The following is a 26,793-nucleotide window of genomic DNA, read 5'->3' as shown; positions in this document are numbered from 1 at the left end:
AGCTTTGGGATTTTGAAAGCAGAAAGGTAGTTAGAAGCAAGCACGCTGAATTCAATGAAGCAGAGCTGTACAAAGACAAGAATTTAGAAAAGTCAGAGGTTCAGAAAGAAGTTGTTGAGTTTGACGCCGGTAGTCAAAAGGATAAACCGGTTGGAGAACCTGAATCAAATTCTGAAGATGACGCAAGACCAGAATTTGATGAAGGTGGATATAGTGAGACAGGAGAAGTCTCTGACAGTGGGAGCTCAGATCATGAAGTTGAGCAGCCTCTACAACAACCTGAACCGTCTGAGAATTGGGTCAGGAGATCCACCAGAGTTAGTAAGCCTCCTAATAAATACAATCCTTCAGTTAATTATATTCTCTTGACAGGAAATGGTGAACCGGAAAGCTACTCTGAAGCGGTCAAGACGAAAGATTTTTTCCAGTGGGAGCATGCAATGAAGGATGAGATGAGCTCTTTAGATAAAAACAAGACTTGGGTCTTAGTCAAGCTTCTGTCAGATAAAAGAGCTCTACAGAACAAATGGGTCTTCAGGGTCAAAGAAGAACATGATGGGTCTAAACGGTATAAAGCCCGTTTAGTAGTCAAGGGGTTTCAGCAGAAGAAGGGAATTGATTATGATGAGATTTTCTCTCCAGTGGTGAAGATGACTACCATCAGGTTGGTTCTTAGTATTGTAGCTGCGGAAAAGTTGTATCTAGAGCAGCTAGATGTGAAAACATCTTGTCTGCATGGTGACTTAGATGAGGACATTTATACGGCACAACCTGAGGGATTCAAGGTTGTTGGAAAAGAAATTGGGTCTGCAAATTGAAGAAGAGCTTGTATGGTCTCAAATAGGCACCTAGACAGTGGTACATGAAGTTTGATAGCTTCATGGAGAGGTCGGGATTCAAGAGATGCCAGATGGATCATTGTTGTTATCTGAAAAATTCAGCAGCTCTTATATCATATTGTTACTTTATGTTGATGATATATTGATTGCAAGATTTGATGTGAAAAAGATATGCAAGTTGAAAAAGCAAATGTCTAAAGAATTCGAGATGAAGGATTTGGGTCTAGCCAAACAGATACTTGGGATGAGTATCACTAGAAACAAGGATGGTTCTCTAACACTATCCCAGAAGAAATACATAGGGAAAGTGTTGGAGAGATTCAAGATGAATGACGAAAAGAGCAAGCCTAGAAATACTCCATTAGGAAGTCATTTGAAGCTTACCAAAGATCAGTCTCCTAAATCTTAAGAAGAAAGATCAGAGATGTCCAAGGTTCCATATGCATCAGTGGTCGGTAGCCTCATGTATGCCATGGTCTACACTCGACCAGATATTGCTCATGCTGTTGGGGTGGTTAGTCGATTTATGTCAGATCCAGGAAGAGAACATTGGGCAGCCGTTAAATGGGTGCTCAGATACTTGAAGGGTACACTGTTGGTGCATAATGCCAGTAGTTCATAGTCTAGTGTCTGTAATCGAGTCTGTAATGTTTAATTATGTTTTGTATGTTTAAGCGAAGTTACTGACAAGTTCGCTTAACAGGCGAACTTGTTAGTCAAGCGAAGTTATGGACAACTTCTCCTGAACATGCTAGGCGAAGTTGTCGTGTATTTATATACCTAGCTTACGGCTTGGTGCTTAGTACCAGTTCGTTGTTTAAGTTCGTGTCAGTTGTTCAAGTTCATTGTAACGTGAGGACGAGAGTCTGTAACAGTGATATTACATCACGTGTTTGAGTTATAATATATAACGTGTGTTCGTTTCGTGTGTTCGTGTGATTCGTGTTCTATACTCGTAACGATCTAGGCAGGGATTCCGCACCTGAGTAGACCAAGATATCTCGTGAGATCCGTCCAGGGAACCTACAATTGGTATCAGAGCTTTTGCTCGATTGTGAGGTTCGGGATATTCACGCGGGTGTAGAAATCGTCCCGTTTCGACTATTCGCGGGACGTGTTTTCTGTGTTTTTGAGTCAATCTTACCTCCTACCATCGTATTCTTGCACCGTCAAAAATCTCGTAAAATCCAGATTTCAGATATGCAAAAACGTCCGTGTTCATCAGGCGAAGTTGCCGTCAGGATACGTAGGGTTTCGGCGAAGATATAAGGTTAAGCGAAGTTATCCACAATTTCGCCTACCTTCTCAAGTTCGCCTAACTCAGCGAAGTTCTCTACAACTCCGCCTACCTCCTAAGTTCGCTTACCTTAAGCGAAGTTAATCATCAGCGAAGTTCTTCAGCGAAGTTAATCAGAGGCGAAGTTAAGGCTTAAGCGAAGTTATCCGTAACTTCGCCTACAGTACTTTTCAGAAAATTTTTTGATTTTTTTTCGGGTTTCTTACTTTTCGGGAAAGATGTCGTCGATTAACATCTCTGAGTTAGTGAAGATGGAAGTTGAAGCAGGGTCAGCTACTAAGGCCCCAAGATTGCTGAAGGGAACCGATTTCGTTGCATGGAAGGATCGGTTCATACAATACGTCAAATACCAGGATGCGAAGATGTGGGTATGCATCCAGGATGGTTATATTCCACCAGTTATGGAGTATGAAGGTCGTGATCAAATCAAAAAGTATAGCAAAATGGAAGAAGAAGAAGAAGAAGAGAAAAAGATGTATGAGGCCGAGAGCAAGGCTCATGCTGCTATTACTATGGCTCTTCCACAAGAGATCCTTCATACGTTTAGAAAGTATACGTCAGTAAGAGAGCTTTGGGAAGCTCTTGAGAACAGATTTGAAGGGAATGTAGGAATCCGTGCTTCCAAGATAAAATTGCTCAAAACCCAGTTCTCAGTCTTCAAGTATTTGAAGAATGAATCCTTAGATGATATTATCACTCGATATTACCATCTGATGACTGAATTGAGCAACTATTCTATTTCCTACCGAGAAGAAGAAATAGTTGAGAAGCTTCTAGATGCTCTCCCACCAAAATGGGAGATGTACACTGTGCTGATGAGGGAAGACAAAGACTTTCCCACATATGATCTAGAAACGGCAGTCAACAAGCTCAGAACCTTTGAGCTTAACATGGTTAGAAAGGAGACACCTACGGATCAGGTACAAGATCCAGGTATGTATGGAGCTAAAGTCAACACTAGCTCAGGATCGAAGACTGAATCTGCTGCCTACTACTCGAAGGGAGAGTCGGGCGCAAACTCATCACATGAGGGTCATGTGTCAGTCAACACAAATGGTGATGTTTGCTATGTAGCAGGTGGATCGAGTGGTTCTCAACCCCAGGTAAGCAAGAGTAGTTGCTCTCCAAGTATTCCCAGCAACAACTACTCCAAGATGCCTATGAGTGTCAAGTCTGCTGAAGAGCAGTTTGGTCTCTATGCTTCTTTTATTGCTTCCTATGAGAACTACATTCAAGGGAAGGTTGTTGATCCAGCTATGTTGGATGAAGACTATGACCAGATTGATGCTGATGATCTGGAGGAAATGGATCTGCAATGGCAGATGGCCATGATTGTAAGAAGAGTGAAGCGGTTTATGAGAAAGACCGGAAGAAAGTTTGTCGGTGGAAAGCCAGGGTTCGACAAGACGAAGGTAAGATGCTACAATTGTCAGCAAAACGGTCACTTTGCAAAGGAATGCAGGAATGAGCGTGTAGAACGAAGTCAGGGCAGGTCTACACAGCAAAGTGGAGGTTCTAAAGATTATAGTGCCATGATGTCCAGAGAAGCTGGTGAATACAACTGGAACCTGCAGTCTAAAGAAACTTTTGAGCAGGCAAATTTGGCAAAGGTTGAAACTGAAGAAAGTGAGAAGGTTACCGGAGAAGAAAAAGCTTTCATGGCAGATGTTAAAGACCAGCTCTCCGAGGTATGTTCTAAACCTACATGTTCTAAATGTGAAAACTTTTCTGAGCAATTAGCAACTATAACTGATCAGTATGTTAGGTTGGATGCTGAATTTAAAACCCTAAAAGAAGATCATCATTTTACAAAAGCAAGAGAAAATAGCTATAAAGTCAAAATAAAAGCTTGTGAAAAAGATGTTAAAAGTCTAAAAACAAAACTTGCTGAAAAAATTGAAGTGATTGATTTAAGCTATGAAGTTTTGGAAGAAAAAACCAAACTAATTGCTGATAGAGAAAAACAGATTGCTGATCACCAGGTAAAAGTGGTGGAACTGAATAGAAAACTAGAGCAGTTCAGAAATTCCTCTGCTATTCTTGATCACCTTGTTAGTGATCAAGGTTCCTCTGTTAAGAGAGGAGGAATTGGTTATCATGAGGTTCCACCACCGTATAATCACAATTACACTTTTAACCCTAGTGTTCAGAAATCTGTTGACTTTGAGGTTGCTCAGACAGTACCAGTTAAAGTAACTTGTAAAGAACCAAATGTTAGTGGAGGCGAAACAAGTTCGCCTGTTTCAAGTGTTAAAATTTCTGATCCAAGTCCAGTCTCATCGGATTCGGATAAGTCATCCGAGTCTGGTAAGGCAAAAGAGGAGGTGGTATTACCCAATGATGGAGAGAAACATAAGACGAATAAAAAGAGTACTCCACTAAACCCGTACGTCCCACCATATGTGAGACGAACGGGCGGTAATAAAGCCTCGACATCTAAAACACCGGTTGATAAAAAAGTTGAGCATAGGTGTTGTTTTAGGTGTAATCAATTAGGACATCTTGTTGCAGATTGCCCTCTGAAGCAGCGATTCAGAGGTGTGAGGCCTACTAAAACTAAGAATAAACCTAATGGTAATCATAATACTGGTAAAAATGAAAACCATTCAAAATTTAGAAATGTGACTAATTCAGGTTTTCATAGAAACAAATCTCAGTTTTACACTGCTAATAACCAAACCACAAGCTATAATTCTTTCAATTCACAAAGGTTTGGAAGGCCTCACAATCAATCTTCAAGGAGATATCCTAATAGGACTTACAGGAATTATCCAGATACTAACTTTGGAAAGCCAAAGTTTGGGATGTATAGATCCAAGACCAATTGGTCTTGGGTCCCTAAATTCTAATCTTTTGCTTTATTGTGCAGGAACAGTTGAACAGGGCTGCCAACAATCTTTGGGTTGTAGATAGCGGCTGTTCCCGGCACATGACGGGTAACAAAAACTTGTTACACGATTTGAAACCTGTTCAAGGAGGGAGAGTGAGCTTTGACGGTGAAAGTGGTGGCAAGATTACAAGAATGGGAACGGTGTCGAACGGAAAGATGACATTGGAGAAAGTTAACTTTGTAGAAGAATTGAAGCACAATCTGCTGAGTGTGTCGCAGATCTGTGATAAGGAGTACACCGTTCATTTTACAAAGAATGAGGCGATTGTGTTGCAACCTGGTTTTCAGATACCAGAGGAGTGGATTGTGATGAAGGCTCCACGTGAAAGAAATACGTATATTATGGATATGAGGTCAACTGAAATGGCCACGGAAGAATCATGCCTTATGACAAAAGCGAGCGAATCGGAGTCCGAATTGTGGCATAGGAGAATGGGGCACATTCATCTTCGGAAGATGAACAACATTGTCAAGAATGGACTTGTGCTGGGCGTTCCCTTGAAGAATTTCAATTTTGAAGATAAATGTATAGCGTGCAAGAAGGGAAAGCAGCACAAGAAATCCCATCACACCAAGAAGGTCAATTCTATTGTCAGTACTCTAGAGTTGCTTCACATGGATCTCTTCGGTCCCGTGAATGCAAAAAGTCTAGGAGGTACTTCTTATTGCTTGGTGATCACTGATGACTACTCACGATATTCGTGGGTATATTTCCTGAAATCAAAAGACGAAACGGCTCAGATGGTGAAGAATTTGATTACCAAAGTTGAGAACGTTATGGATAAAAGGGTTAAGTTCATCAGGAGTGACAATGGAACGGAGTTCAAGAATTTTGAGATGGAGATCTTCTGCCTTCAGAAAGGGAATGAACACCAATACAGCGCTCCGTATACACCGCAACAGAATGGAGTGGCTGAAAGGAAGAACAGAACATTAATTGAAGGAGCCAGAATAATGCTGGCTGATTCGAAGCTTCCTGTGGTGTTTTGGGCTGAAGCTGTTGCTACAGCCTGTTATGTTCTGAATAGAGTCTTAACTGTTAAAAGACTTGGTAAAACGTGTTATGAGCTTATGCATGGGAGAAAGCCCAACTTGAGTGGTCTTGAACCATTCGGGTCCCCTTGTTCGATTTTAAAGACAAATTCTAAATTTGGTGAAGTAGCCGATGAAGGAATCTTAGTCGGTTATGTTGTTGGGACTCCCAACAGACGTGTCTTTAATACATCGACCAGCAAGGTTGAGGTGGTGTGTAACACCGATATCACAAGTTACCAACCGCCAAAACCAAGCAACGGACCTGCTGAGTTTTTCGACTATGTTAAACTTTTTAAGTCTTTTAACATACCGTATTTGGATATTCCTGAAGAAGAAGAGAGAGTTGCTACGAAGATGATCCTTGATGAGGAAGAAAACCTATTGCAAAGACAGCTGATCGATAAATGTCAACCTTCCTCATCAAATGCTGTCGATACCCCTGCTGCCTCGACTGAAGAAGAATTTTTCAATCCATTTCACTCTCAGCATGAAACAACCATTGACGAGCTCTCTTCTAACTTGGAAGACAATTTGCATGTTGGTTCTGTTCCGACCACGAGAATTCATAAAGATCACCCTTTGGAGAATGTGATTGGTGATGTGTCCTCCGGTGTACAAACAAGACGTAGCTTGAATGAGCACACCTGTGTTTACACAAGCATCAAGGAGACAGGCATAATCAACGATTGCTTGTACACCTGCTTTATCAGCCAGATTGAACCGAAGAATTATCAAATGGCTCTCAAGGACAGCTCGTGGGTCGAAGCTATGCAAGAAGAGTTGGCTCAATTCAAGAAAATGGAAGTTTGGACTTTGGTTGAAAAACCGAAGCATGTGCATGCGATAGGCACAAAATGGGTGTTTAAGTGCAAGAGAGATGAGAAAGGGATTATCATAAGAAACAAGGCGAGGCTAGTCGTTAAAGGTTTTAATCAACAAGAGGGGATTGATTATAATGAAGTGTTCGCTCCTGTCGCAAGGTTGGAAGCCATTAGATTGTTTTTGGCGTTCGCTGCTTATAAGAAGATGAAGGTATTTCAGTTGGATGTGAAGAGTGCGTTTCTGAATGGGAAAGTTGATGAGGTAGTGTATGTTGAGCAACCTCCGGGTTTTCCTGACCCAGACTTTCCTGATCACGTGTACAAGTTAAGCAAGGCATTGTATGGACTACATCAGGCACCTCGTGCCTGGTATTCAACTTTATCAGATTACTTGCTTGAAAATGGGTTTGAAAGAGAGAAGATAGATAGCACGCTGTTCTTCAAGAGAGATGGAAGCGACTTCCTGCTGGTGCAAGTCTAAGTGGATGACATTATCTTTGCTGCATCAAAAATCTCCATGTGTCAAGATTTTGAGGCCGTCATGAAAAAGAGGTTTGAAATGAGTGCTATGGGTGAACTAACTTTCTTTTTAGGATTGCAGGTTGATTAGAAGAAGGATGGGATGTTCATTCATCAGACCAAGTATGTCCATGATGTGCTCAAACGCTTCAAGATGGAGGACAGCACTCCATTCGACACTCCAATCTGCGTCAATCACAAATTGGGTGCTGAGTCAGACGGTGATACAGATGTGGACCCAACTCAATATCGGGCTATTATAGGTTCTTTAATGTACTTAACTGCTTCTAGGCCTGATATAATGTTTGCTGTTTGTCTTTGTGCATGCTTTCAGGCAAACCCAAAAGAATCTCATCTGAAGGGTGTGAAGAGGATACTGAGGTATCTCAAGGGCAAACCGAAGCTGGGGTTGTGGTACTCGAGAGGAGGAGACTTGGAGCTAGTCGCTTACACAGATTCTGATTATGGAAGGTGCAATCAGAGTCGGAAGTCAACAACTGGAGGATGTCAGTTTCTTGGTGGCAGATTGGTGTCGTGGCAATGCAAGAAACAGACTTCGGTCGCAATTTCAACCTGTGAAGCAGAATACATGGCAGCATCCAACTGTTGCTCCCAGGTTCTTTGGATTCAACAACAGTTGCGCGACTATGGTCTGAATTTCTTACTTACTCCTATTTGCATTGATAACACAGCTGCTATCTCAGTAACTAACAATCCTGTGAAGCACAGTAAAACTAAACATATTGACATACGTCATCATTTTATACGGGATTGTGCTGAGAAGAAACTGATTGTGCTTGAAAAGGTGGATACGCTTGATAATTTCGCTGATCTTTATACTAAAGCGTTTGACAAAACAAGATTTCAAAACCTTATCGAGCTGAATGGGATGATCAATCCCCAGTAACCATGCTTTTCATGTTATATTTAAAAAAAAAAAAAAGTCACTATCGCTTAAAAATATGTCGGTTGCCTCAGTTTGAAGGACTTGTCTTCGGATATGTTTTGGTCCTTATTTTCTACTTGTAGAATTTGAGGATAGCCATTAACCAAAGGACTGAAAGTGACCGGGGCGGTTTATGAAGAGTTTTCATTCTTTCGCTTAAAATTAGTCGATCATACTTAGTTAGAAGGACACATACTTGTATGTGGTCGGTCCAGCTGATCCATTGGATCTTCGGGATAGCCGTTTACATGAAGACTTTGTTTTGGTCGGGGCGATTAATGTTAAAATTTTTTTTAGGGAAATGAAATTATTTTTCAAGTCTGCTACTTCGTAAGAAGTTCGTTTGCTATGTTTAACAGAAAATTGATCCAACCTTGGAAAATGATAAATATACTGATTCTGTGTGCTTAACTAGTGAAGTTATTAGGCTTAAAAGGCTTTAGGACAGTTATTGTATGTCATGGTAGCTTTTTATGGTGCGTAAAAGTAGATGTGATACAAACTAAATCTACTTGATTTTACGTGGAAACTCCCTACGAGTTTTGCATGTCTCCATATATATCTTTCCGAATGATAGGCAGAAAAGCGATTACACAGTCATACACGAGCCCGTACGTGTTCTGATTCCCGTAAAGATAGTGTGTGAAGAAACTGCAGTGATCCAGATTCGGGACTTGCAGTTGTTTACTACTCTGAAGTCTATGTAAATGTTTATCATAAAAAAAAAATTATGAGTTATGAAAACATTCTAGAGCTGAAAATGTCAAGACTTCTCAATCATGGAGTAAGAAAGAGAACGGGAACCAGATGAAGAGTACTTACAAACTTAATCAGACACTATGGGTCGAGGTCAATTCGGGGTGACTTGGGGAAAGCCAAATACGCTTTGAGAATAGATAGGAGGCATCATAATCTCTGAGTTGTTGCCCACTTAAATTTTGAGGCATAATTGAACCTAACTCGTATCACAGAAACGATGAAAACCATCTTAAGTTATTTACCTGCTTACAACCTGTCTCTTTATGTCATAATACAGCTAAACACGGATCTATGTGACAGTCACGTAATTAGTATGATTCCTGTTCGGATCTTTTCTAAAACGTAGTAGTCCCTATCGAGACTGAAATTTGATCCCTTATACTTTAATTGTTAAAAGTTTTCTTTTTATGTAGTTGTATGCTTTTATAAATGGTTACTTGGACTTGATCGTGTCATTCAATTCTTAAAGGGAAGTTTTAAAACTTAAATGCAAAATGTTCGAATTATAAGGGTTGATTTTGTAAATATAGGCGAAGTTGTTAAACAGGCGAACTTGTGAATAACTTCGCCTAGGCGAAGTTAACCGTAACTTCGCCTGTATAACATCGTCCCTATATAAGGATTTTCAAAGGTCAAACTGTTCATATTTTTCAAATTCAGCGAACTTGTCTGCAAAACCCTAAGCGAACTTCTCGATAACTTCGCGAAGTTATCTGTCGATTCATCTTTGCTATCATTCTTCGATTTCAAACAGATTTATAGGTTTGTTGGGTCATCATATCGTATAATCAATGTTCATTGATGTTAATCTGAGGTCGTTTCGACTTGTTTCGTGACCTCGGTCGATCGACCTTTATTACGGATTTTCATAACTTGTTTTTTACGTGTTCATAATCATTCTGATCGTCTACATATCCTTAAAATCTTGTGTTTTAGAGTCCTCAATCGCCAATCTAACCAAAACATCAGATTTTCCGACTTAGATTCTGCTTACTGTTGTCGTTTCAGATTCAGGCGAACTTAAGGTTTGGGCGAAGTTATCCGTAACTTCGCCTGAGTCTAAACTTCGCCTGAGGCGATGTTGTGGTGAGGCGAAGTTAACATTAACTTCGCCTAGACCTTTTTAACTTTTCAGTTATTAGACGAACTTAAAGTTGAAGCGAAGTTGTTCCCAACTTCGCCCCAACTTTAACTTCGCCGATACATATTTTATCACAACTTCGCACATGGTAACAAGCGAACTTGTGTTATACCTTAACGTTTATCTAACTTGCTTCGTTTGTTGCAGATATGGCTGCTGTTGCCGGTGCTGGAGGTGCTGGAGGAGATGACGGAGATAATCAGAGGCAATTCTTCCCGGGTCACAATATGTTTATCACCTTAGACCCGGAAGCGAGTGGTGTGGAGGATTACCGCGAGATAATCACATTCCTCCTTCGCTCGAGGATATTCCACGCAATCACTACGACTCTGCCGATTTCCTTACCCAATATTGAGGATTTCTGGCAGACAGTGGAATACTATTGCCGCGTTGAGCCCCCGGTTATGCGAGCAACCGTCAACAATCAAGAAGTTCAGTTCTCTTCTGAACAAATACGGGTGGCTTTACGTTTTGGAGAGGAGACTAGGAATGACCCTACAGAGTTTGTTGCTCCGTTCCGCGATGGAGCATTTCTACGAATGGGCTATTCTGGTCCATTGGGCGATACACAACGGAGGAAGGGTTTCCTACTTGATCAGTGGCGCTTCCTCATGCACGTAATGATTGTCTGCATGTCTGGGAGGAAGGCGGGCACTGATGGTATGGGTGCGACCATGCAGTCAGCAATGACTGCTCTGACTTATAACAAACGTTATAGCTTTAGTCAGATGGTCTTTTACGAGATCGATAGACAGAGAAGAGCGATGGCTCGTGAAAGGTTCATCATGTATCCAAGATTCATTCAGATGATCTTGAATCATGTTGCTCCCACGTTGCCTCAACGACGTCCAATAAGATACGTGGAGAGTGTGAGCAAACGTATCTTCGCTCAATGCCGAACATCCAGCGCGAGGAGCAAGCCTGAACTGCGTCCAAGGCATACTCCACTCTTTGGGTACTTAATAAACCCGGGGTATGTGCCAGCTCGTGGGGATGAGTTCAGAGACCCGGCACCACAACAGGCATGAGCATCTCAAGCTATACCTGCTGCTCCTGTTGTGTCACCGGAGGAGGAAGTGGACCTTGATGCAGAATTCGGAGGTCAAGGATTCTTCGATATGGATCGGGTGGATCCAGAGGAGAACGTTCAGATCCCAGTTGAACGTGTCTCGACTGTGCGTGTTACTAGAGCAGCTACGACGGTGGCTGACTCAGATCTTGATGATGTTATGGATGAGGCGAGAAGGATGTTGGTGACTCGAGAGAGGACGTTAGGGAAGAGAAAGAGGACAGTTGATGATAGTGAGTCAGAAGAAGAAGAAGAAGATATTCACAAACTGATCAGACGTTCGAGACGGGAAAGGACAGGTGTAGGTATGGGAGCTAGAGAGACTTCAAGAGTTGTACGTTTCGCTCCATCTGCACTGTCAGGTATGTCGATTGTTCCTACATCTGTACAGGTTACAAGTTTAAGCGCCGCGGATGTTCCCGTGGTGGCTACATCAGCTTTCGGCATCCCATCCATCACACTACAGATGACGACTCCAGAGATTGTATCGTTGCCGCCTCCAACGCTTACTCCGTCGGAGGTTGTTGCACGATTTATTGAGTCTACAGTCGTTGCAACTGCAGGGTTGTCGGTCACGTTACCACCTGCGGTTACGTCCACAGCTGCTTCTGATGTCCCGGTTTCATTCGAAATCCCTGCTGAGTATACTCAGGACACATCTCACATGAGGTTTGATTTCGATGCAACCCTCTCAGACTCGGAGAGAATAGCTGCACTTGAGCGGGTCGTGGCAGAACAATCAAGGGTGAATCTTGTCCAGACCCAGGCTATTCAACGCCTAGTAGCAGAAAATCAACTACAGTCGTCCCTCCTGGTTGAACATGGGAGAATTATAGATGCTATGAAGGAGTTCTTGGCATCTCAGGGGGAGATAAGCTGTAATGGCGACGAGTTAAGGACAAAGAAGAGAAATGATGGAGACGATGATCCCAATGCATCGAAAGGTGCAGGTGGTGAGTTGCCAAGAACTACTCAAGCTCTTGGGACTTCCACAGCTCAGGGGGAGTCTACAGGTGCGGCTGGCGGTTCTGGTGGTGATGAGGTGGTGATGGTTGATGATGAAGAAATGGGAGATGATGTGATTGATGCTTTGAAAGAATTAGATGATGATATGTTTAGTGATGATGTGTTGTTTGATGATGATATGCTGCCAATTGAGGAGATTGAAAAGATTGGTGCTGAAATAGTAATTGAAGATGATGTTGAAGAGGGTGAAATAGTTGAGGAGAATGTTGAACACGAGATCCCTGAAGTTGAAAAGTTAGATGTATGTCAAGACACAGCAGGTGATGATACAGAATGGGAGGAGCAGCCTAGATGGAAGGAAGGCTATGCTCATTGGTTTATCAAAACTAAGAAGCCTGCTGTTCCAACCATGTTCAAGAAAAGTTATAATATCAAAGGCTATGCTGAATCAAAGAAAGGAATTATCTGTTGGCTATATGATGAACAGTTAAAAGTGTTCGTGGTGAAAAGATATGATGGGATCCAATACTTTAAGAGGACGTTGAGATCTCTCAATACATTGCCTGAATGTGAGGTGAAGGATTTGGCTAGATTGGGGTTGATTAATAGAAGTGACGACAACATGGCCAGAGTTATTGGGAAGATCGTGTGGAAAGAAAGTATTAAAGAAAAGAAGTTTGAGTTATTAAAGCCATGGAAGGGAAAGCTAGTGGAAGATAAAGAAAAGGGAATGAGAGCAGATGGCAAGCCTTGGATGGTAATGAAGTACAAACCGATTCGGTGTCTTAAAGATGTGCCGATGAAGACAATGCCCAAGGATGTGTTAAGGAACCTTAAATGGTGGTATGTTGATTGCCAGACTGCTGAAGCCGTGATGGAAGACGAAGACGAACAAGAAGTGCTAAGAGTGTATGTTCCGATGCATCTTGTTAATTTATCGAAAGCTGATCTGCAGGTGTTAAATGAAAAGAAGATATTTTATATTCCTGCTTGGAAAGACGAAGCGAGGAAATATCAGCGAGTAGTCACGGTATGTGTGAGAGAAGGAGTACATGCATGAAGACAAAGAGATTGAAGGTTACAAGACACGTGCTTGAAGATCAAGACATGAAGCTACTGCCAAGGGGGAGTCTGTTGGTGCATAATGCCAGTAGTTCATAGTCTAGTGTCTGTAATCGAGTCTGTAATGTTTAATTATGTTTTGTATGTTTAAGCGAAGTTACTGACAAGTTCGCTTAACAGGCGAACTTGTTAGTCAAGCGAAGTTATGGACAACTTCGCCTGAACATGCCAGGCGAAGTTGTCGTGTATTTATATACCTAGCTTACGGCTTGGTGCTTAGTACCAGTTCGCTGTTTAAGTTCGTGTCAGTTGTTCAAGTTCATTGTAACGTAAGGACGAGAGTCTGTAACAGTGATATTACATCACGTGTTTGAGTTATAATATATAACGTGTGTTCGTTTCGTGTGTTCGTGTGATTCGTGTTCTATACTCGTAACGATCTACACAGGGATTCCGCACCTGAGTAGACCGAGATATCTCGTGAGATCCGTCCAGGGAACCTACATACACAAAAAAATGGGGTTATGTTTCGGAGGAAAGGATGCTATTCTAAGAGGTTTTACAGATGCTGATTTGGGTGGATGTAAAGAGACATTTAAGAGCACTACAGGGTATGTTTTTACAGTGGGAGGAACAGTAGTGAGCTGGATGTCCAGACTTCAGAAAAGCGTAGCTCTATCAACAACAGAAGCCGAGTACATGGCTGTTGCTGAAGCAAGTAAAGAGTTAGTATGGTTGAAGACTTTTCTTGAAGAGTTGGGTAAACAACAATCTGATTACTCATTGTATTGTGACAATAAGAGTGCGGTGAAATTTTCCATGAATCCAGTCTATCATGGGAAGACGAAGCATATCGGGATGAGGTATCACTTCGTGAGAGGATTGATCAGTGATGGAACAATCAGCTTGAAGAACATCTCAGGTGCTAAGAATCCAGCAGATATGTTTACCAAAGTTATGGTACTGGATAAGCAGAAGCTATGCACAGCTTCTGCTGGCCTTTAGGAATAAAGATGAGAAGGTGGGGTAACTAGGGAGTTTTGAAGATCAGGGGGATTTTTCGTTTTACGGAAGTATAGAAGAGATGGTGCAGTTCAAGGTCCGAAGACACCAAGTGGAAGATTGTTGGAGATATGTTGTCTTCAGCCCAGCCCATTAATGGGATAGCCAGAATAAGAGAAAAGGCAGAAACGGGTCTAGCCAGCCCTAATAGCCCAAGCCCAGTTTGTTAGTTTTCCTGTTTAGCAAGATTAGCAAATGGTTAAACCCTAATTAGCTAGCCTATATATAATCTCTTGTACTTGTAACAAATTATCACTCAATAAAATATAAACCCTAGTTGCCCCCGTGGACGTAGTTTACACACCGTAACCGAACCACGTAAATCTCGTGTATTTTATTGCTTTAGTGTGTGCTCTAGAACCTAACATTGTTTATTAATAACGAAACAATACAATCGATTGAGACTAACCAAACACAATATTCAATAAAATTGAGAATAAAACAAATACCTATAAAAAATTAATGGGATTCTCACTGCAAACAACAGGAAGTGCAGAGTCTGGTGATGAAGAATTTCGTGTTGCTGCTTTTATAGCGTAGAAAGTAACCATTCGAATGACTATAATACATAGAAACTGACATCAATTAAAAGAAATTGATTGAGGATAAAGGCTCTAACGTATTGAGAGCAGGTATGGAGAGGAATTAAAAGAAAGAATTGAAGTCGACGGTAGCATTGAAGTGGCCGGCCGGATGGTTTTATCGGAGTTGAAAGTCGGAAGTCAGGGCATTTAATATTACGGCGTCTGAAGGATAGTGGGTATAGGAAGGTGAAAAGTCGCCTATCTGTTTTATAATGTAACTAGATTTTATCCCCCGTATTACGAGAGTTGTTTTACATTATTCGTTTTCAATATTTATATATGTATATTTGAATTTTAATTTTATTTATTATAACAAAGTTAATAATTAATATACTTTAGGTTTGATGATGAAATGGTTTCACAAATAAATGATATGTTATAATCTGGTTTAAAAGTTATCTGGGTTTGGTGATACCCATTAACCGTTTATTTTCTTTATTATAAAATTGTTTCTTAATTTTAAATAATACATTTTATTAAATAAAATAATATATTATTTTTAGTATATCCCTATTTTATAGGATTTTCATATCAAATATTTGATTAGATTAATTTTTAATAAAATGAGATGTTATAACCTGTTTAAGAACTATGTGGGTTTGGTGAGACCTTTACCCATGAATTCGGGTTAAATGCGTGAGAAGCCTTCATTTACAAATAAAGCAATATGATGGTTTGAGAGAATGGCTGTTTTACATTTTTCGTTTTTAATATTTATTTTTTGAATTTTAATATTTTTATTGTAAGAAAGTTAATAATATACTTAAGGTTTGATGATGAAAAGGTTTCGTAAATAAATGATATGTTATAACCCGTTTAAAAGTTATCTGGATTTAGTTACCCATGACCAGCTTGTGTTTTTTACTATAAAATTGTTTATTAATTATAAATAATATCTTTTTCTTTTTAAATTGGATATTAAATTTTAGTATATCCATATTTTATATGATTTTCATATCAAATAATTGGTAAGATTAATTTTTAATTTAGTGAGATGTTATAACTCATTTAAGAGTTATCTGGTTTTGGTAAGACCTATACCCATGAATTTGGCTTAAATCAATGAGAGGCCTCCGTGTAAAAATTAAGTAATCTGGTGGCTTCCATAAAAGGGGAGTGACCACATCACGAAATGTAGGATTTTAGGGTTTTCGTTTATATATATTATAGATATATATACACATAGGGGAAGTATAGAATGAAAACCCACTTGTGAAAACCCGTGAAAACCCTATGTAACATCATTTTTTTTTGTAACACACGTAATATATGTTGTAAAATTTAATACAAAACATCGAAAACTAAAAAAAAATTGTTTTGCTATTTTTTAACATTTTTTTACTAATTTTATATATGTTTTCAGAAGAGAGAAAAAGTTATATTTATCTTTACATTTTTTATTCATTTTAATTGTGGACCACAAGATATAAATTTTAATTAAAAACATGTGGTTGATAATGAGTTTATAGAGTTTTCACAACTTAAGTGGGTTTTTATTTTAACCTTAACCTACATATATATATATATGGGAGGGTTCAAATGAAAACCATAGTTTTCTTGAGAACGACCTAAGTAAATCTTGACCGTTGAACTATTAGATCAATGGTCATTCTTAATTTATTATAATGGCATTCTTGTAATAGTTTAATGTTGAAGAATATTATATTAAAGTAAAAAGGACAAAGTTGGAATAAAAATTGCCAATGTTGAAAGCACGGATCAAAATTAATTCCTACTTTTACTCCTCTCTCATCTCTTCTCTCTCTCTCTCTCTTCTCTCTCTTATATTATGGTTTAAAAATACTTTTTTTTATAATCTTCATCATATAACCAGCATTTTAAGTTGAAGAACTTTATTAAATCACCCTAAAACATGGGCGGATCTACGGTAGTAACGGGTGGTTCCGCGGTTTCGAAATTATAGTGTATTTATATATAGAAAATAATAAAGGAACCACCCTATAAATTATACAGGAACCATCTTAAAAACATATAAAGTGCATGCCCGGCTGGTAGTTTGTGGGTTTTGTAACCCGGAGGTCGCAAGTTCTATTCCCGTTTTTAATAGTTTTTTTTTTTACTAAGTTACCCTAAGTCCCTAACTGATGTTAGCTTGTTAGGGTTTTTTATAACATAAGCAAAGCAGCTCAGCAGCTGCAGAGTCTCTTCGCAAATCGCAAACACTGACCACCGTCCACCGCCGTCCGCTGCCCACTGCCCACTGCCCCACTGACCACCGTCCACCCTCAGCCACTCCCGCTGCCCACTGACCACCGTCCACTGCCCACTGACCACCGTCCACCGCCGTCCCTATCAGTCTCGAATCCTCCCGGCTCCCACTTTGAAGGTAATAATTTATGTGAAATTAACTTACATCTAAGTTGGATTGGATCTTTGCATTTGCCTCAGGAGCTGGAATTGCCCAGCTCTAGGTTTTTTTATTTCCATCAGAAGCTTAAGATTTTGAACTTACATCTATGTTTTTTATTACACCTATTCAGAATTATAAATAATAAAGAAAAAACATAACAACCTCTGCAAGCAAATGGATGAACATTTTGGTATAATTGTAAATGGCATATCTATTATCTAATGATAACCATCTGCTGATCTGCATTCACCAACACTAAATAAACTTATGTGAATAAAACAAATAAAGCTCAATCAAACAACACACATTGGCAGTTACAATAAAGCCTTAATGATTATTGGTTTTAATTTGTTAATTTGTTAGTTTTTGTTAGTTTCTTAGTTTTAAATTTGTTAGTTTGAAATTGTTGATTTGTAGGTATTTTGAATATGAAGAAATATTATCAAAGTGAACCATCGAACCTTGGATCATCATCTTCAAGTAGTAAACCATTAAAAATAAATTTGGATGATCTACCATGGGATCCTTCCGAAAGGCAACCAATTTCATCTTATCACCCAAGTCAAAAAGATGAAATTAGACGGGCATATCTACTTAGAGGTCCATGTCAACCAACCGGGCATGATTGTCCTCTAACAAATTTTAGTGGTAAATTAAGACGCTTTAATGAGGAATGGTACACTAGTGAATTTGGAAATTGGTTGGAATATAGTGTCAAAGCGGATAAAGTGTATTGTTTGCATTGTTACTTGTTTAAGGAAAGTGGACAAAATGATGCATTTCTAAGTGAAGGATTGCGATGTTGGAATAGGTGTCGGGAGAAATTTAGCAATCATGTTGGAAAAATCAATAGTTTTCACAACAAAGCACGTAAAAAGGGGAAAGACTTACTTAACCAAGCTCAGTCTATACCTGTGGCCATTGATAAGGGAACAGATCTACATAAAAAACAATATAGAATCCAATTACATGCTTCGGCTAGACTTACCAAAGCATTGTTGAATGGTTCATTAGCTTTTCGTGGTCATGATGAGTCTGAAGAATCTCTTTACAGGGGAAATTTTATTGAGTTCTTAAAAGTGTTTGGAGAACTAAGTGAAGAAATTGGTATGGTTATATTGGGTAATGCTCCCGGGAATAATCAAATGACGTCTCCATCAATCCAGAAAGAACTTTGTAATTGTTTTGCAGAAGAAGTATTAAAAAGGATATTTGAAGAACTTAATGATGATGTCTTTTCCGTATTAGTTGATGAATCGAGAGATATTTCTAAAAAAGAACAAATGGCCGTGGTTTTAAGATATGTTGATAAATTAGGATTTGTGAAGGAGCGATTTATTGGCCTTGTTCATGTTATGGAAACAACCGCGTTATCTCTTAAAGCTGCAATTGATGACCTATTTGCTCGCCACAACTTGAGTATTGGTAGAGTAAGAGGCCAAGGATATGACGGTGCAAGCAACATGTCCGGTGAGTTTAATGGTTTGAAAGCTTTAATTTTGAAAGAAAATTCTTCGGCATATTATGTTCATTGTTTTGCTCACCAACTTCAACTTGTTATTGTGGGCCTTGCAACCAAACATTATGAGATTTACAGACTTTATAAAGAATTATCAAATTTAGTAAATGTTGTTGGTGGATCTTGTAAAAGAATAGATTTGTTAAGAGAAAGTCAAAGAGAAAGTTTGGGATTGAATTCGGAAGTTGAAACCGGAAGTGGAAAGAATCAAGAGTTGTCACTTGCAAGAGCTGGGGATACACGTTGGAGTTCTCATGAAAAAACAATTCTCCGTTTGCTTACTTTATATCCTTGTGTTATTGACGTGCTTGAATATATAGAAAAATCGGGAGAGTTTTCAAATTACCAAAATGAATCACGTGGGCTTCAAGAATTCATAAAAACTTTTAATTTTGTATTTTATTTACATTTGATGAAATACATCTTGGGTGTTACTAACACATTGTGTCAAGCGCTTCAAAGAAAAGATCAAGATATGTTGAATGCAGTTAAGCTAGTTAAGTTAACTGATGAAGGCCTAAAAAGGTATCGACTTGAAGGTTTTGACTCACTTTTGGAAGATGTCACATCCTTTTGTGAAAAATATGAAATTGAAGTGGTTGATATGGAAGCCGAGTATGTTGACCCGAGATTTAAAAGAAAGAAGACCGGTATCACCAATCGTCATCATTATGTGGTTAATAATTTCAACACGGTTCTCGATATGCAAATTCAAGAGCTTGGAAGCCGCTTTAATGAGGTAACCACTAAATTGCTTACTAATATGAGTTCTTTGAGCCCGTCTTGTAATTTTAGTGCCTTTAGTAAAGTAAACTTGATAAACTTGGCCGAGATGTATCCATGTGATTTTGATTTTGATGAAAAGGAGAAGCTTGTATATGAACTTGGCCACTACATTACTAACGTAAAAGAAGATAAGCGGTTTGCCAACTTGAGTGGCTTAGGCGATCTTGCTAAAATGATGGTGAAAACAAGATTACACATTGATTATCCGTTAGTGTATCGTTTAATAAAGTTATCATTGGTTTTGCCGGTTGCAACGACAAGTGTTGAAAGATGTTTTTCTTCAATGAAGAATGTGAAAACGGATTTGCGTAATAGGATGGGTGATGAATACATGAACGATTCTTGCATTTGTTATGTTGAAAGGGAATTCCTCCAACAAGTTTCGGTTGAAGAAGTAATGCAACGATTTCAAAAGATGAAGACTCGTAGGGAACAACTATAATAATTTTTTTAATTCATAAAGACTATTGTATTGATATTATGTGTTTTTTAATTTCTATTGACGGTGTCTCTTTTATTATTTTATCGTATTTTTATTATGTAATGAACTTTTCCCGAACCATCGAACCGACCCGAACCTCAAACCGACCCGGAATTTTATATACCCGACTCGGTGAAATTGAAACATATAAAAGTAGTGCACCACCCAAAAAAAATTCCTGGATCCGCCACTGCCCTAAAAAGACAAGAATTTTCGAAGAAACAACTTAGATACATATATGTAATCGGAAACTTCAACTGAGTAAGGTACATATGTGTAGCAATAGACAAAACAAATTATATAAGACAAGACACGTACAAATCATATTATCTAGTTGCATATGGTATCAAAGATTGAAGAAACCAATTATTTTACACAATTATGTACTTTACCAGGGTACATATATGTATCTTACAAGTACATACATATATGCATCTCATACATATACGTAATAGTACATATGCGTAGTGGGCAAGTAACACATATGCAGGTTGCGAGCTACCTATATGTAACTTTAATATCAAACGTAAATGATATAATGATTGATAACATAATAGTTTGGTTGTATGTAATACAAAGGAGAGAAAACAGAGAACTAAAAATGGAAGACACACAAGCATAAGTGGTTGTTACATATACGTAGCTTTGATTGGTTTCGTATTTTTCTTCATGTTCATCTGTTTGATCCTATCTTATTTATGTAATCTTTAATATTCAATTTAGTTCTTTAATAAACGTCAATAAACAATGGCATACCAGTTTGCATCAGATAAACTAGATTCTATCTATAAACATCGATCTGTTAGTAGAAAACAAACAATTAATTTTTTACACATAGATTAAAACAATAAACAATTGCTAATGAAGACAAATATTTGTAAAGAACCAGCTATATGATATTTTTGGGACTTGTGATGAATGAAAGCCAATAGGATTCTTTCATTATTAGCATGCATGCTTTCTTCCTTGATATAATTCTTAATTGCAACACCAATTATTGTAGCACGCATATTCCCCCCATCGATCCTGATGAGTTCTCTAGTGATTCATTTAGTGAAGTTGTTCAAAATTGTTGAAGGGATCTTTTTGTATTGTTGCAAATGCGTTGTTCTTGTAACAGTTGTAAGGAATCACAAACGACCAAAGTAGAATTAGGGCTTAAGGTTAAACGAAGAATGACGGTGATATTACTAAACAAATAGGTTTTAAGTTCTAGAGAGAGAGAGTGAAGCATTCCAGTAATTCCAATAATATAGGATATATTACAAATTACATATGAGCCCTCTATTAATAAAAAAGAAAAACAAAAAACATAAATTTATGATTGGTTAATGGTAGTTTTCATAGTTTTTAAGTTAGAGAGTGGTTTTCATTTGAACACTCCCCTATATAAATATATACTAGATTTTATCCTCGTATTACGTGGGTTGTTATATATTATTCGTTTTTAATATTTACATATGTATATTTTGATTTTAATTTTATTTATTGTAAGAAAGTTAATAATTAATATACTTGAGGTTTGATGATGAAATGGTTTCACAAATATATAATATGTTATAATCCGGTTTAAAAGCTATCTGGGTTTGGTGAACCCATTACCCGTTTATTTTCTTTATTATAAAATTATTTCTTAAGTAAAAATAATATCTTTTTTTAAATAAAATAGGATATTAATTTTTAGTATATTCCTATTTTATATGATTTTCATATCAAATAATTGATGAGATTGTTTTTTAATATAAAGAGATGTTATAACTGTTTAAGAGCTATCTGGGTTTGGTGAAACCTTTACCCGTGAATTCGAGTCAAATGCGTGAGAAGCCTTTATTTACAAATAAAGCAATATGATGGCTTGAGATAATGGTTGTTTTACATTTTTCGTTTTTAATATTTATTTTTTGGATTTTAATTTTCTTTATTGTAAGAAATTTAATAATATACTTAGGATTTGATGATGAAAGAGTTTCATAAATAAATTATATGTTATAACCCATTTAAAAACTATCTGGATTTGGTGACCCATGACCCGCTTATGTTTTTTACTGTAAAATTGTTTATTAATTATAAATAATATATTTTTCTTTTTAAATTGGATATTAAATTTTAGTATATCCCTATTTTATAGGATTTTCATATCAAATAATTGGTAAGATTAATTTTTAATTTAATGAGATGTTATAACCCGTTTAAGAGCCATCTGGTTTTGGTAAGACCCATACCCATAAATTTGGATTAAATCAATGAGAGACCTCTATTTAAAAATCAAGCAGTCTGTTGGCTTCCATAAAAGGGGGAGCGACCACATCGCGACACATAGGATTTTAGGGTTTCGTTTATATATATATATATATATATATATAGGATTTGGTTCATTTCAGAAATACTTTTATAGCGAGAAGTGCGAGAAATAAATTCAACCAATCACAATTTATCTTTTGTTTTATCATTTATTTAATGGCAGGGGTATAATAGTAAACAAATATATTTTATATATATGGTAAGCCACATTGTCGGGTGAGTTACAAATAATAATTAATTTCATAAATATATATAAATAATAGAAATTTTGTTTATTTTTCATTAATTTGAATCTCATGTTATATCCGGTACATAATGTGATCTCAAATTTAATGTTTAATATTTTTGATGGAGTTACAAATAACAACCATGATTCTGTTTTGAATGAAGTATATATATATAATAATATATATAAACGAAAACCCAAAAATCCTAGGTGTCGCGATGTGGTCGATCCCCCCTTTTATGGAAGCCACCAGATTTCTTAATTTTTAAATGGAGGCCTCTCATTGATTTAACCCAAATTCATGGGTATGAGTCTTACCAAAACCAGATAACTTATAAACGGGCTATAATATCCCATTAAATTAAAAATTAATCTTACCAATTATTTGATATGAAAATCCTACAAAATAGGAATATACTAAAATTTAATATCCAATTTAAAAAGAAAAAGATATTATTTATAATTAATAAACAATTTTATAGTAAAAAACATAAGCGGGTCATGGATCACCAAATCCAAATAGCTTTTAAATGGGTTATAACATATCATTTATTTATAAAACTCTTTCATCATCAAACCCTAAGTATATTATTAACTTTCTTACAATAAAGAAAATTGAAATCCAAAAAATAAATATTAAAAAACGAAAACTGTAAAACAACCATTCTCTCAAGCCATCAATCAATCAATCAATCTCTCAAGCCATCAGATTACTTTATTTATAAATGAAGGCTTCTCACGCATTTGACCCGAATTCACGGGTAAATGTCTCACCAAACCCAGATAGCTCTTAAACGGGTTATAACATCTCATTATATTAAAAAATAATCTCATCAAATATTTGATATGAAAATCCTATAAAATAGAAATATACTAAAAATTAATATCCTATTTTATTTTAAAAAAAAAGATATTATTTATAATTAAGAAACAATTTTATAATAAAAAAAATAAACGGGTAATAGGTATCACCAAACCCAGATAGCTTTTAAAACGGATTATAACATATCATTTATTTGTAAAACCATTTCAACATCAAACCGTATATTAATTATTAACTTTTTTACAATAAATAAAATTAAAATCCAAATACACATATATAAATATTAATAACGAATAATGTAAAACAACCCCGTAATACAGGAAATAAAATCTAGTATCCTACATAATTATTGATAAAAGCCTACATAATCAACTACTACCTCAAATACCATAAAATTGCCAAAAATATTTAACTTACTACACATATTTTTACCCAACATAATCAATGTCATTTTTTTCAATAATGTTTGGTTTCCTACACAATTATGTTTAAAATTTAAAATAATTTAAAACGTCTAAGTCTATTAACTTGAAAGAACTAAAAGTTATTCCTAGTATTCTACACACCCAATATACAGATAGCATGCCAGCATGGTATCATTCATGGTGTCCCACACACGAAATATACCAAACGGATTGCATCCAACACAACAAAATAGAAAGTACAACATAATTTCACACATACCATTATCAACTCCTACACTAGTCATATGTTATTTTGATTCACAACACAACAGAGTTGCATGTTAAAGCATACCAGTATATTGTAAAAAAAAATTCACAACCTACACAAAGAAAGTTTGAAAACAATATGAAAATAAACCTACACAAAATGAACTATAACTACACCCAGAATGATATGTACCTACACCAAAAGATCTATACCTACACACTTATATTCAATAGTATTAGCATTATACATGTATAATTGTACGTAGAAGTGGAATTCCGTATTGCTCGTATTTTGACATTCTCTTAGCTTTCTTTTTCTTTGAGTTTAAAACCAGCAACATAATTAACCACAACTTCAGGTTTTTTTGCACAAAATCATAGTCAAGGTCCATGAGTTGTCTTGAATTTCCCGTGTTGTTTTCAAGCATCCCTACGCTTTCAAAAACAAAAAAACAAAAAAAAAACCAATTATTAAAAGCCAAATAAATGTATAGAAATATTTTAATAAAATGTGGCAAACATTGTAGCATTCACTATAATCCTATTGTTTTGATGTTGGGCATAATCCATCTTTGCACACTTAACAAAACTTAATAGCAAATTTAAAACAAAACATGTGAAAATATTTATTTAACTTATTTCTTAAATCATCCACTTTATGTACCATTTTCAATTGCTGCATGCATACTTTAAACTTAATTTATCATACAAAGTAAAGATACTTGCACACCCTATGCATGTAGAAAACTAATTTATATAAGTAAACATATTTTTTTCAATAGACCCTACATTGTAAACATTATTTATCCTACATATCAATTGACATACACAGTCCATACAAAGTAAACATATCTATCCTACATAGCCTACACATTAAATCGTTAACAATGGTATCCTAGACACCCAACAGTGTAAAGATTTTATCCAACATACTCGTAGACTAAATTATCATACACACCCTACACAACAAAGGTTTTATCCTATATAATGAGTACTACATACAGTACATGATAAACAAAAGTATCCTACACACCCTACTCAATAAAGATTTTATCCTACATACCCTACACTGTGAACAAAATTATCCTACACGCGCTCCATAGTAAATGATTTTATACTACACACCCTACATTGTAAACAAAATTACGATACACATCCTACTCAATAATCAAATTTACCAAAAAAAAAATTTGCATGTTCTTGTTTATTGAAGCATCCAACAAAAAAAAATAACCACTAGAACACAACTTATGGCCTTCCATAAAATTCATCATCCATATGTATTTGTGCAGAATAGTGTCGATGTTTGATGATCATTACAAATCGATCCAACTCAAAAAGATAATAATAATAATAATAATAATAATAATAATAATAATAATAATAATAATAATAAACATGCTTTTTTTAATCGAATGCTCTTAAGGAAAAGTGAAAAGTCCCATATGTAGGCATCTAAATTTAATATTGTAGATTGTACGAAAGATGATTGAAACGGAATTCATAAATTAAATAAAATACCTTGATTCCTTGAGTTTGTTGGAAGCTTACGGTGACCGACGCTTGGCAAATCAAACAAAATACCTTCACTAAAATCCCAATTAATGCTTGACATGAACATCGCGCTAAACACGAATGGACGATTCTTATACACTCTTTACAAAATTCATCTTGTTAAGGTTAGGATTTTGTGTATCAAGTTCTTCAAGCAAATCGATTCTCGCTAGGTGATTGATTGTGAGTTGATTAGGCTTAAATTGGGGGATTGCATATAAACCGATCCGTTTTTTATTATATGCCTACACACATTTGACATTTTTGCCCTTTCCCATATATAATCACTATATCACATACATTTGATAATTACAAAAATACTATTTCTGATTTAAACCACTGATTACAACTCATCAACGGCTAAGATTCACTTCTCGCTACAATTTAACTTCTCGCATGATCCATCCTCTATATATATATATATAAAGGATAAAATACAATAATCCTTTATCGTACATTACGTACGCGACACTTCCAACCGTTTGATTTTCAAAACCCAAAATCACAATTACACTCATATGCTCGTCCATCTCCCTCATTCCGTCTCTACCACCAGTCGCCGACATCAGCACACCTCCTTCACCTCCGCTCGCCGGCGCCATCAACACTCTTCGTCACCATCATCGTCGTCGACAACGAACTCATCGAAGAAACGCAAAACTCGTCACAGGTTTGTTTAGTTGAATTGAAATTGAAGCCAATTGATCGGTTAATCTTTGAAATCGATTCAATTAATCATCAATTTGAAGCTTCAATCGATCAATTTTGAGTTCTGGATGATGGGTTTTTGACATTGAACGTTTAAAGCTAAAAACGTTTTAGCTGAACGTTTAAAGGTTTAAAGATTTAAAGCGTATTAACAGAACGTATTAGCTTTAAACCTTTAAACGTTCTGTTAATACGTTTTAAACCTTTAAAGGTTCTATTAATACATTATAGGTTGAAATGTTTTATTTGGGATTCTTCCTTATTTGTTTTAAACCTTTATACGTTTTATTTTCCACCCAAGATTCAAATAGTAAAGGTCATATACGTTTTATTTTCCACCCAACCCAAAACTCTTCGTCACCT

General features: G+C 36.7%; 1 protein-coding gene across 1 annotated transcript; it reads left to right on the top strand.

Annotated features, from left to right (window-relative positions):
• The first annotated feature begins 14,868 nt into the window (after window positions 1-14,868).
• Window positions 14,869-20,108, top strand: LOC143605841 (uncharacterized). Its single transcript, XM_077081815.1, has 4 exons — window positions 14,869-14,942; window positions 15,039-15,102; window positions 18,120-18,831; window positions 18,985-20,108. The coding sequence occupies exons 1-4, from the start codon at window positions 14,869-14,871 to the stop codon at window positions 20,106-20,108; spliced, it is 1,974 nt and encodes a 657-aa protein (XP_076937930.1).
• Window positions 20,109-26,793: the final 6,685 nt, after the last annotated feature.

The sequence above is a fragment of the Bidens hawaiensis genome, unplaced genomic scaffold (assembly GCF_021521415.1).
Source record: "Bidens hawaiensis isolate Kalapana, Puna unplaced genomic scaffold, B.hawaiensis_p1.1 tig00071656_1, whole genome shotgun sequence".
Taxonomy (NCBI): Eukaryota; Viridiplantae; Streptophyta; class Magnoliopsida; order Asterales; family Asteraceae; genus Bidens; species Bidens hawaiensis.
This window is presented reverse-complemented; position numbering and strand designations above follow the sequence as displayed.